This window comes from Petromyzon marinus, chromosome 48 (assembly GCF_048934315.1).
Source record: "Petromyzon marinus isolate PM22_M1 ecotype Great Lakes invasive population chromosome 48, UKy_Petmar_22M1.pri1.0, whole genome shotgun sequence".
NCBI lineage: Eukaryota > Metazoa > Chordata > Hyperoartia > Petromyzontiformes > Petromyzontidae > Petromyzon > Petromyzon marinus.
In genome coordinates, this window is record NC_133714.1 from 473,445 (window position 1) to 485,980 (window position 12,536).

Genomic DNA, 12,536 nt, shown 5'->3' on the forward strand with positions numbered 1-12,536 from the left:
CCGTACACCAATCGCACGCGAGGGGGTTGGAGCCGGGGGATGGGCGGGCGGGGTTTCTGCCGTGCGTGCGCCGCCGATTGGGGACGCTCGCTCAGCTCTGAGTTAAAGGCCCCGCTCAAACGGTCGCGCGAACACGCGCCGCGCTCGGCGCTTTAACCCGCTACTTCGCGATTAGACAATTGTGCGGGTGCGTGACCGCAACACAGCCACCCAGGTACGCGATCGCTAAGCACTATTGTGAGCGATATCACGGGTACGCGAGCACTGGGCACCACCGAAAGTCGCCTCGTATGCCCGTACGCGCCGCACAGTACTGTACACAATTGCACGGGTGCGCGATCGCAACGCCGTCACACCGGTATGCGAGCGCAACGCGCTACTGTAAACAATCGTGCGGGCACGTAAACACCACACACTTCGTCTCGAGGTGCACAGCCGCGCATACACGTAGACACCCAGCACACTCTGCCCTCCACTTCACGCTCCCAAAAGACCACACAACACAGTTTTATCCCCCCACTAGCGAATTTTATTTATCTCGAGTAACCAATTTGATCTACGTGTGATGGTATGGGTCAGTGGACGCTAGTCTATCCCTCGGAGGTCTTCGATTCAATTTCTCCTACCGATCGCCCCGCTCTCTACCCTGGATTTAAAACACTTAAACTTACGCCTCTCTCCCTCGCACTTACTTCCACCTGATGTACTGACCGCTGTAAGGGGGACGAGGCGGCGAGTTGACTCGTTAGAGGGGCGAGCCTGTCGGTGCTGGAGTACGTCTCACGGACGTCTCGGACGGCTGACTCTGCTGCTCCTGGAACCGCGATGATCTTAAAGAAGAACTCACTTCCTACCTGAATCCCCCTCCCTTGATCCTACCTACAACAAAGGAATTTCGCCGTTTTGGTCTCTTGGCCTCCAAACCAATCAGGGGCTCGGATTTTCCCGCCCTATCGATACCCGGATCCCAGCTCGGGTGACGTCGCCGCAGTGATCTCACCGACGTCCGCTCTCTGTTCTCCCGCTACCAGCCCACTGACCCGTGCTTGTGCGTGTGTGGCTCCACTTCCGGTGGTTCGATGGCCCTTGCCGTGACCATGCAACTTTAATATTAGGTCGCGGCGCCGCAGTGCATGTCAGCTACAGGGGGAAGAGCGCCCAATTTCCCGGCCGCAGGAAACCATGAAGTTCGATCCCACTAGGGACTTCTGGACAAAAACCTATCAGCCGGGTGACCTCCCCTCCCGGCTCTACGTGGGGCGTGTGTGCGTTCGTGCGGGGGGGGGGGGGGGTGGCGAGGATGCACCGCGTCGGCGTCGGCATCCCCCGGTGGCGGCTTCGTGGCGGTGGGCACGACCTCGGCAGAGCGGCCCTGCTGCGGCGGCCTCACGACTGTGCAGTGGGCAAAACGCGGACATCTGAGAAGGCACGGGCCCCGGGAGAGTGGCGGGAAATCCGAGGCATCGGTGACGGCGTCGCGGTGGTGGGCGTGGTTCCGCTGGAGCGGCTCCGCTGCGGCGGCACCACAAGTGTTTCAAATGAATGCCGCTTATTTGCGGCACATGGCGCGATCCCATCGAACGAGGGGGCACAGACGACACCACGAGGCGTCCCCGCGGCAGTGGCTGGACGAGGGCCCGACTGAGAAACCAGCGGAGTGGTGACAACAGCGGTGGTGGTGGTGATAGTAGTGGTGGTAGTGGTGGTGGTAGTGGTGGTGATAGTGGTGGTAGCAGTGGTGGTGGCGGTGGTAGTGGTGGCGGTGGTGGTGGTAGTAGTGGTGGTGGCGGTGGTGGTAGTGGTGGCGGCGGCAGTGGTAGTGGCGGTGGTGGTAGTAGTGGTGGTGGTAGTAGTGGTGGTGGTGGTAGTAGTGGTAGTGGTGGTAGTAGTGGTGGTGGTAGTGGTCGTGGTAGTAGTGGTGGTGGTAGTGGTGGTAGTGGTGGTGGTAGTAGTGGTGGTAGTAGTGGTGATAGTGGTGGTGGTGGTGGTAGTGGTAGTAGTGGCAGTGGTAGTGGTGGTGGTAGTGGTGGTAGTAGTAGTAGTGGTGGTGGTAGTGGTGGTAGTAGTAGTGGTGGTGGTGATAGTGGTGGTGATAGTGGTGGTGGTAACACAGCTGTCAACCCCTTATCATTGCCCTACATTATTACAACCATGTTCAGACCTCAGTGGTCACCCCGTGCCCTGATACATCTCAACGTCCATCCTACAAAGTGCCATCACAAGGCAGAAACATAAATAAATGTATCTTCACTTAAAGCTTTCGTGACTGCAGGAATTCATAATCGTTGGGTCTTCGGTGAAGTCGTGAGCCGATCAGATGCGAAGACCAGAAGTCGGGGGTGGGGGGGCTTAATGTCTGCATATAAATATTACTATTGATATGCATGATTCATAAATATAATAAGACATCATCGTCGCGGCGACACCACCACCACACGGGAATACACGAAGGCGACTTTGTTGTTTGTTGTTGTCAACATCGTCGAACTCAAAGCGCAGCCAAGTGACACAACAACAACAACCACCGACGTCGCCTGGGACACCCCAGACAGTTCACCGCGACCCCTAAGTGGCACCCCCGCCCCGCCAGCCGTCTCGTGCGAGGGGCGGTGAGGGACCGCGGTGAACCGCGAGGCTCTTTGCTGACTCGGCTCAAGTGCAAAACCACTCGCAGCCACTTCACTGGTGAGCCCCCTGCCTGGTCCCTGCCCCCCCCCCCTGCCTCGTCCCTACCCGCCCCCCGGCCCCCCCTGCCTCGTCCCTGCCCCCCCCCGCCTCGTCCCTGCCCCCCCCTGCCCCCCCCTGCCTCGTCCCTGCCCCCCCCCGCCTCGTCCCTGCCCCCCCTGCCTCGTCCCTGCCCCCCCCCGTCTGGTCCCTGCCCCCCCCCTGCCTCGTCCCTGCCCCCCCCTGCCTCGTCCCTACCCCCCCCTGCCTCGTCCCTGCCCCCCCCTGCCAGCCCCCGGCCCCCCCCTGCCTCGTCCCTGCCCCCCCCCCCTTTTAATCGGTTGCGTAACGCTGTGTGGAAGCTACCTGGTCTGTCGCTCCGCATTAAGCTTCAGGTCTTCTCGGCCACGGTCATTCCCTCCCTTCTCTACGCTTGCAAAACGTGGACCCCCCTGGTGTGTCCCCCCTGCTCTGCATTGTGTTACTTGTCTCCGCTGTCTCGTTTGCGTTGTCTGCCCCGTCTGTGTTGTACGTCTCGTTTTTAGTCTGTCTCGTTTTTAGTCTGTATCATTTTTAGTCTGTATCGTTTTTAGTCTGTCTCGTTTTTAGTCTGTATCGTTTTTAGTATGTCTCGTTTTTAGTCTGTCTCGTTTTTAGTATGTCTCGTTCTTAGTCTGTCTCGTTTTTAGTCTGTCTCGTTCGCTGTCTCGTTTTTAGTCTGTCTCGTTTTTAGTCTGTCTCGTTTGCTCTGTCTCGTTCGTTACGACCTTTTGCCTAACGCCCTAAACGGCAAAACGCAGTGGGGGAATGCGCCGCGTCTCCCTCCACGACTGGGGGAGTGGAGCACGCGACCCGCCACAGGGCCCGCCAGTCGGGGCCGCTGTGGCCACGCGACCCGCCACAGGGCCCGCCAGTCGAGGCCGCTGTGGCCACGCGACCCGCCACAGGGCCCGCCAGTCGGGGCCGCTGTGGCCACACTGTGGCCACGCGACCCGCCACAGGGCCCGCCAGTCGGGGCCGCTGTGGCCACGCTGTGGCCACGCGACCCGCCACAGGGCCCGCGAGTCGTGGCCGCTGTGGCCACGCTGTGGCCACGCGACCCGCCACGCACGGCACCCCCCCCCCCCGCCTGGGTTGTTAAAGCGCCGTGGTGAAAGTCTCCGCTGCCTTCTTCAACAGCGGGATCGAGGTGCACGAGAAACGGCAAAACGACACGAACTGTGTCCCTCTGTCTCTCTCTGTGTCTGTGTCCCTCTGTGTCTCTCTGTGTCCCTCTGTGTCTCTCTGTGTGTCTCTGTGTCTCTCTGTGTCCCTCTGTGTCTCTCTGTGTGTCTCTGTGTCTCTCTCTGTGTGTCTCTGTCCCTCTGTGTGTCCCTGTCTCTCTCTGTGTCTGTCTGTGTCCCTCTGTGTCTCTCTGTGTCCCTCTGTGTCTGTGTGTCTCTGTGTCCCTCTGTGTCTCTCTGTGTGTCTCTGTGTCTCTCTCTGTGTGTGTCTCTGTCCCTCTGTGTGTCCCTGTCTCTCTCTGTGTCTGTCTGTGTCCCTCTGTGTCTCTCTGTGTCCCTCTGTGTCTCTCTGTGTCCTTCTGTCTCTCTCTGTGTCCATCTGTGTCTCTCTGTGTCCATCTGTGTCTCTCTGTGTCCCTCTGTATCCTTCTGTCTCTCTCTGTGTCTGTCTGTGTCCCTCTGTGTGTCTCTGTCTCTCTCTGTGTCTGTGTCCCTCTGTGTCTCTCTGTGTCCCTCTGTGTGTCTCTGTGTCCTTCTGTCTCTGTGTCTGTCTGTGTCCCTCTGTGTGTCTCTGTGTCCCTCTGTCTCTCTCTGTGTCCCTCTGTCTCTCTCTGTGTCCCTCTGTCTCTCTCTGTGTCTGTCTGTGTCCCTCTGTGTGTCTCTGTCTCTCTCTGTGTCTGTGTCCCTCTGTGTCTCTCTGTGTCCCTCTGTGTGTCTCTGTGTCCTTCTGTCTCTGTGTCTGTCTGTGTCCCTCTGTGTGTCTCTGTGTCCCTCTGTCTCTCTCTGTGTCCCTCTGTCTCTCTCTGTGTCCCTCTGTCTCTCTCTGTGTCTGTCTGTGTCTCTCTGTATCCCTCTGTGTCTCTGTGTCCCTCTGTCTCTCTGTGTCTGTCTGTGTCCCTCTGTGTGTCTCTGTGTCCCTCTGTATGTCTCTGTCTCTCTCTGTGTCTCTCTGTGTCTGTCTGTGTCTCTCTGTGTCCATCTGTGTCTCTGTGTCCTGTTTCTCTCTGTGTCTGTCTGTGTCTGTCTGTGTCCCTCTGTGTGTCTGTGTCCCTCTGTCTCTCTCTGTGTCTGTCTGTGTCTCTCTGTGTGTCTATGTGTGTCTATGTGTCCCTCTGTGTGTCTCTGTGTTTCTCTGTGTCTCTGTGTTTCTCTGTGTGAGTGGCGTGGGATGGTGTGGTGTGTGTGAGTGGCGCGTGATGGTGTGTGAGTGGCGTGTGATGGTGTATGAGTGGCGTGTGATGGTGTGTGAGTGGCGTGTGATGGTGTGTGAGTGGTGTGTGATGGTGTGTGATGGTGTGTGAGTGGTGTATGAGTGGCGTGTGATGGTGTGTGATGGTGTGTGAGTGGTGTGTGATGGTGTGTGAGTGGTGTGTGATGGTGTGAGTGGCGTGTGATGGTGTGTGAGTGGTGTGTGAGTGGTGTGTGATGGTGTGTGAGTGGCGTGTGATGGTGTGTGATGGTGTGTGATGGTGTGGGATGGTGTGTGAGTGGCGTGTGATGGTGTCTGAGTGGCGTTTGATGGTGTGGGATGGTGTGTGAGTGGGGTGTGATAGTGTGTGAGTGGTGTGTGATGGTGTGTGAGTGGTGTGTGATGGTGTGTGAGTGGCGTGTGATGGTGTGTGAGTGGCGTGTGATGGTGTGGGATGGTGTGGGAGTGGCGTGTGATGGTGTGTGAGTGGTGTGTGATGGTGTGTGTGGCGCGTGATGGTGTGTGATGGTGTGTGAGTAGTGTGTGATGGTGTGTGAGTGGCGTGTGATGGTGTGTGAGTGGGGTGTGATGGTGTATGAGTGGCGCGTGATGGTGTGTGAGTGGCGCGTGATGGTGTGTGCCACGTGGTTTGTGATGTTTTTTTCTGGCGAGCGAGCGAGGAGGGGTGGATGATGATGATGAAAGTGACGTGCGCGCTGTGCGCGTGTCACTTGATGACCACAACTGCGCCGCCCACCCTCATTAATGCACCCAGGGGACAACCCACTGTGACCTTTGGCCCAGTGTTGAGCTTGGGCACAGTCTACCGAGAGAGGAGCCCAAGTGTGTCACCCAACGGTATGGCTGTGCCACAATCATCTAGGATTCCTCTCATCCGCATTAGCAACAATTATCGGATAATTATTGGAAGTCGCTCTTGGCTCGTCTTTGGGGCGCCACGGTGGCTATGAGATGTTAACTACCTCGCCTGGAACACAGGAGGTCGTGGGTTCGATGCCAACCCTGACGATACCTGCTGTATATTTGGAGTTTGTGTGTCTCTCGCTCTCATCATCATCAGGGTGGCTAGGAGATGTTAACTACCTCGCCTGGTATACAGGAGGTCGTGGGTTCGATCCCGACCCTGATGATACCTGCTGTATAATTGGAGTTTGTGTGTCTCTCGTTCTCATCATCATCAGGGTGGCTAAGCGATATTAACTACCTCGCCTGGTGTACAGGAGGTCGTGGATTTGATCCCGACCCTGACGATACCTGCTGTATATTTGGAGTTTGCGAATTTTTGTCAGGGTGCTCGACATTTAGAAACACGCGTTTAGAGTATTTGACTGCTGCTATAAATCACCATATGATAATAATAATCCACTTCCTTGAGCTATCATTTGTGATATTCAGGGGGTCGCTTCTGAAACAAAAGAGCTCCATAGCTTAGTGGGCATTACTTGGTAAAATAAAACAAATTATTGCCAATAGTCTTTAAGTCAGTGGTTCCCAAACTTTAAAAGAAAAATAATGGGTGTTGGCGAATATCCCGTCTATAAGGGCCAATGCCTAAAATGTCATGCCGATTATATATATTTAGTATACATTTATATTTGTTTCCCTTCGAGAGTGTTAGTATGATTATTATTCATGAGTCTGTTGAGTTGTTTCGTTATTTGTTGCTGTATAACACTTCGCTGCCAATGCAGTATTACAAATATAAACTGTTTCAATCTTGATTTGAAGCTTTCCTGACTGCAGGAATTCATACTCTTTGGTTCTTTCGGTAAAGTCATCACGGAGGTAGAAAATTATTTCATTTTGTAAGGCACAGAAGAGGACTTTGTCCGTGTGTGCGAGTGAACTAGGCATGTTGTTACCCCACTGTGTGTGAGAGTGAACTGGGCATAATGTTACACCACTGTGTGTGTGAGTGAACTGGGCATGATGTTACCCCACTGTGTGTGTGAGTGAACTGGGCATGATGTTACCCCACTGTGTGTGTGAGTGAACTGGGAATGATGTTATCCCACTGTGTGAGTGAACTGGGCATGTTGTTACCCCACTGTGTGTGAGTGAACTGGGCATGATGTTACCCCACTGTGTGAGTGAGTGAACTGGGCATGTTGTTACCCCACTGTGTGTGTGTGAGTGAACTAGGCATGTTGTTACCCCACTGTGTGTGTGAGTGAACTGGGCATGATGTTACCCCACTGTGTGAGAGTGAACTGGGCATGATGTTACCCCACTGTGTGTGTGAGTGAACTGGGCATGATGTTACCCCACTGTGTGTGTGAGTGAACTGGGCATGATGTTACCCCACTGTGTGTGTGAGTGAACTGGGCATGTTGTTACCCCACTGTGTGTGTGTGTGAACTGGGCATGTTGTCACCCCACTGTGTGTGTGAGTGAACTGGGCATGATGTTACCCCGCTGTGTGTGAGTGAACTGGGCATGTTGTTACCCCACTGTGTGTGTGAGTGAACTGGGCATGATGATACCCCACGGTGTGTGTGAGTGAACTGGGCATGTTGTCACCCCACTGTGTGTGTGAGTGAACTGGGCATGATGTTACCCCGCTGTGTGTGAGTGAACTGGGCATGATGATACCCCACGGTGTGTGTGAGTGAACTGGGCATATTGTCACCCCACTGTGTGTGTGAGTGAACTGGGCATGATGTTACCCCGCTGTGTGTGAGTGAACTGGGCATGTTGTTACCCCACTGTGTGTGTGTGTGAACTGGGCATGATGTTACCCCACTGTGTGTGTGAGTGAACTAGGCATGATGTTACCCCACTGTGTGTGTGAGTGAACTGGGCATGATGTTACCCCACTGTGTGTGTGTGTGAACTGGGCATGATGTTACCCCACTGTGTGTGTGAGTGAACTAGGCATGATGTTACCCCACTGTGTGTGTGAGTGAACTGGGCATGATGTTACCCCGCTGTGTGTGTGAGTGAACTGGGCATGTTGTTACCCCACTGTGTGTGTGAGTGAACTGGGCATGATGTTACCCCACTGTGTGTGTGAGTGAACTGGGCATGATGTTACCCCACTGTGTGTGTGAGTGAACTGGGCATGATGTTACCCCACTGTGTGAGTGAACTAGGCATGATGTTACCCCACTGTGTGTGTGAGTGAACTGGGCATGATGTTACCCCACTGTGTGTGTGAGTGAACTGGGCATGTTGTTACACCACTGTGTGTGTGAGTGAACTGGGCATGTTGTTACCCCACTGTGTGTGTGAGTGAACTGGGCATGTTGTTACCCCACTGTGTGAGTGAACTGGGCATGATGTTACCCCAATGTGTGTGAGTGAACTGGGCATGATGTTACCCCACTGTGTGTGTGAGTGAACTGGGCATGATGTTACCCCACTGTGTGTGTGTGAGTGAACTGGGCATGATGTTACCCCGCTGTGTGTGAGTGAACTGGGCATGTTGTTACCACACTGTGTGTGTGTGAGTGAACTGGGCATGTTGTTACACCACTGTGTGTGTGAGTGAACTGGGCATGTTGTCACCCCACTGTGCGTGTGTGAGTGTACTAGGCATGTTGTTACCCCACTGTGTATGTGAGTGAACTGGGCATGTTGTTACCCCACTGTGTGTGAGAGTGAACTGGGCATGATGTTACCCCACTGTGTGTGTCCCTTGTGTGGGTTTGTCTTTCTGGAGTGCCCGCAAGCATTTGGCAATCGACCCCCTGAACAGTCTTGTTGTTGTGGTGGTCGGGAATTAAAAATCTGTCGACTCGGAGACCCCCCCCCTCTTCATCACACACGTCTCCCTCCCTCACCCAGGGCACACTCGGCGAGACGCAGACACACACACATGTGTCGACGTGGCGGAGTGGCAACTGTGACAGTGGAGGAAGAGAGACGGCTGTGGAGGACATGGCGAGGTGAGTGGTGGTTGTTGGTGGTGGTGGGTGGGTGGTCAGAGGTCTGTGTGGTTGGTGAGGAAGGTGGCTCTGCCCACACGTATGTTATAAACACAATCACCCCAAAATATGGCAATGTACAGGTCCGGTCCTGGCTGCCTTGCCGTGCCTCCATTAGAAATCGGGGCAACCATTATCCTGCTGCTCTATGCAAGAGCGGAAGCAGGTGGATGGCTTCACTATTCTTGCAAATCGCCCGATGACGCTGGATGTAATTACCAGTGAAACGTCACGGTACTGAAATGGTAAATGTTGTGGATTTACTCTCCAACACACTGGTGGGCTGAAGTAGTAACTATTTGGCGTTTTGTTTACATGACAAATGCCTTACTAATTGGCTGTGTCGGGTGGTGGAGGGTTTTGACACAACATTTATACTTACGCGATCTAACCCGAAAACCTTTATGAATTACAGCGTCCTGTGATGCAAATTACACGGATGATGTCGTATGAAATGAGACCGGCCAAAATATTAGTGTCCCCTCGAGAGGCCTCCGTTCTGTTGTAAATCGTTGATAGTGATAAGTCCCACGGACCCAGTGGTAGAGAGCCACCACTCCCTTGTGCTGCTCGCGCCCCACGACTGACACGCGAGAGGTGGCGACGAGCCACCCTTGTATGCGTAGTGAGCGACTTGCGAGACACAACGTGTAGAGGGATTCTTATTTATTTCTCACACTGCGGGCACAATCCCTGGGCGACACATATACACGGCTACGCAGAGCTGACCCATCTACGCAGCCCCATCGTCGGCGTCTAACTCTATAGCTGGCTGACTAATATAGCGACGGCGACGATGGGAGCCGTGCAGAGGATCGGCCACGCGGCCGGACGATGACGAAGAGATGACGGTGAAGACAGCAAGGGCAGCCAGGACCCGGGACCCCACCACAGCCCCGAACCTTCGGTCACGTCCCCCTATATACTCCTCGGCGTGGCCAGGCCCTGCCTCCGGCCACGCCTCCTTCTAGAACCTTCGAGCAGGTTCCCGGAGCTTCCCGACTGACCCCGCCCTTTACCTTTAACCCAGTTACGCCCCTCTGCTAGTTGGTTATTATATAACGCACCCATACTCGTGATTATCCCTCCTCCTCTCTGGGTCTTTCGGTAAAGTCACGAAGATAGAAAAATAATGAAAACAATCACGACGTTTCGATCGCAACACGAGCAATCGTCTTCAGGTGAAAAATACAGCAGGCGAACTGCTGAGGCAGGAGAAATATAACGGGAGAGCTACTGCAGCAAGAGGTTATAAAGGTTTGAGATGGGTACAACCCAAGGGTAAGTGGGCGGGGCTAAGGATGGAATTTACAGTAATATACCTCGGCAATTGTGTTGCTAGAGATTAGCATGTCAACCTGATAATGTAATCCCACGACTACGGTGAGATTAGAGATTAGCATGTCAATGTGAGATGTCTCCCGCAGCAGCGGCTGTGTTAATGAGACACATTCAGCCTATTGAGCAACGAGAGCCACCGCCACATCGAGGAAAAGGGAAACAGCGGCTATGTTAGTGAGACATTTAGCCTGTTAATGTAAAGACATTTAACAAAGTAATGTAACTCAGAGAGTCGGAAATAACTGCTAACATCGGCAGGTAGGATGGAAGCATCACAGCAAGTTATGACTTCACCTGGTTGACATTCTTCCAGTGATTGATCAGTTTGTAACCATCTCGGTTGAAATTGTGTCTGTGTTTATATATCTGGATGGCTTAATGACCAGATCTTTGTTGATAGTGAGTTTGCATAGTACCTTAGTCTTGGAGATATCTATTTCACGTGTGCCCACAGCGTTAAAACAACGATCAGCCCAGGCAGAGGTGTTGGTCCTACCGTGTTTCAGATCCGCCTTGTGTTCACGAACATGGTCTGAGACATGTCGCTTGGTTTCTCCAATGTAACTACTGCTGCAGGCACAACTTAGTTTGTAGACACCGGGGTATTGCATGTCAGGGATTACATCCTTCACAGATGGGATCAGATCACGAATTTTATGTACTGTGTTGAATCAGACCTGGATCTTGTGTTTGCTCATGATTTTGAAATAGTTTTGGTGACCCCTGCTATGTATGGCAAGGTGATGGTTTTGATTGGGTCCTCAGGTGGTTCTCTCCCAATGGTTGGGGTGACAGCTTTACAGATTGTGCAATCCGAATATCCATTCATCTTGAGAGCTTGGTGTACGTGCTCCAGTTCACTGGCTAGGTGGTGATGGTCGTAAATGCAACGAGACCTGTGGTGTAGGGTTTTGATGAGGGAATTCTTCTGGGCTGGATGGTGGTGGGAGTCAGGTTTTATATTGGCATCCGTGTGAGTGGCTTTCCTGTAGACAGTGTCCCATTGAGCTATCAGGTATTTTTTCGATTAAAACATCCAAGAATGGTAACTTGCCATCCTTTTCCACCTCCATGGTGAATTTGATGGCTGGGTGTATGGAATTGATGTGGTTGAAGAATTTGGTTCAGAGCTGGCAGACCACGGCGCCCTGTTATTACATATGTGCCATACGCTGAACTTCTTTCGCACCGCACGTAGCCAACTGTGCTAATTGGGATGTGCGCGCGCCAGTGTGCAAAGCGGTGAGCGTGTGCACGCGCGCATGATTGTGCGAGCTACAGCAGGCGTACGCGATTTGTGCTTCGGGGCTCGACGTGTCTATTGCCGTGCGCTACGAACCCGGTCCCGAGTTCGATTCCCGCTCACGGCCAACACCGGTGACGATTATCTGAACCGGTCGTGGGCCTCGCCTTAGGTCGACTCAGCCTCAATTGAGTACCCGGTGTGGTGTGTAAACATCGTCACGAGGGAGACAAAGGTGGCCGGGCATGGTGCTGGCCACCCAACCCCTCGTGTGCCACAGTGCTGGCCTTCATAGGTGCTGTTCGCTAACAGCACTTGCCCCAACAGTCTGTTAATGCGACACTGGGGGGTCTTTGTGTCTGTGATTGTTGCAAGCACCCATGGTTAGCATGCAACAGCTCCTCCTGTGTTATTGCGCCCGGCATGTTCCTTTATTAAGTTTGTTTGAGCCTCCTGTGGAAGGATTGGGCAAAAAACTGAGGTCCACTTTCATGGCAGGAAACTGGAGAGCACAGACTTTTAAGTGTTTCCAACCGAACATGAAAACTAACAATAAGATGCGTAAGAATTACAGTTAAGAGATTATGTATATACGGTTAAAATGTACGAGTTAACATAAATTTACTTCAAATCTTTGTCCTCGTAGCACCCAAGACACAGTTCCAGTGCCCGGACGAGGCTATTTTAAAACGTCGTGAGCACCACCAACCGAACGCCGTGGGCTGATTTTTGATAGCGATTGTAAAAGCAGTGCTTGAAACGCCATCGAGGACGGCAGGTTAAAATGTCCACTCCGCGTAATAACAACTTGTTTGGGACGCGGCTGTTGCACCACAGTGTGTGGTGGTGGTGGGTGCAGCTTCTGGCATGACGGTATTCGTGTAGCGTGTGTCGTGCCATTTGTGTGGGTCAAATGTGTTTTTTTCTGG

General features: G+C 53.4%; 2 protein-coding genes and 1 long non-coding RNA gene across 4 annotated transcripts in view; 1 reads left to right on the top strand and 2 right to left on the bottom strand.

The window, feature by feature from the left end:
- The window catches only part of LOC142931065 (uncharacterized), a 47,072-nt gene that overhangs the window by 12,977 nt on the left and 21,559 nt on the right, over nucleotides 1-12,536 (bottom strand). The window lies entirely within an intron of this gene.
- Nucleotides 507-5,955, bottom strand: LOC142931059 (uncharacterized). Its single transcript, XM_076074412.1, has 3 exons — nucleotides 5,929-5,955; nucleotides 3,031-4,987; nucleotides 507-1,512 (listed from the first exon to the last, which is right to left on the bottom strand). Exons 1-2 carry the CDS (start codon nucleotides 5,953-5,955, stop codon nucleotides 3,425-3,427), a joined length of 1,590 nt encoding a protein of 529 aa, XP_075930527.1. The 3' UTR covers nucleotides 507-1,512; nucleotides 3,031-3,424.
- The window catches only part of SLC19A1 (solute carrier family 19 member 1), a 28,979-nt gene continuing 18,982 nt past the window's right edge, over nucleotides 2,540-12,536 (top strand). Inside the window, exons 1-2 of one of the 2 annotated variants that reach the window (XM_076074427.1) lie at nucleotides 2,540-2,685; nucleotides 8,884-8,984. In XM_076074427.1, the coding sequence (XP_075930542.1) occupies nucleotides 8,977-8,984 (8 nt within the window). In that variant the 5' untranslated portion in view covers nucleotides 2,540-2,685; nucleotides 8,884-8,976. Of the gene's footprint in view, nucleotides 2,686-5,851; nucleotides 5,935-8,883; nucleotides 8,985-12,536 lie in introns of those variants that run through there. The other variant, XM_032972240.2, reaches the window with a different exon arrangement.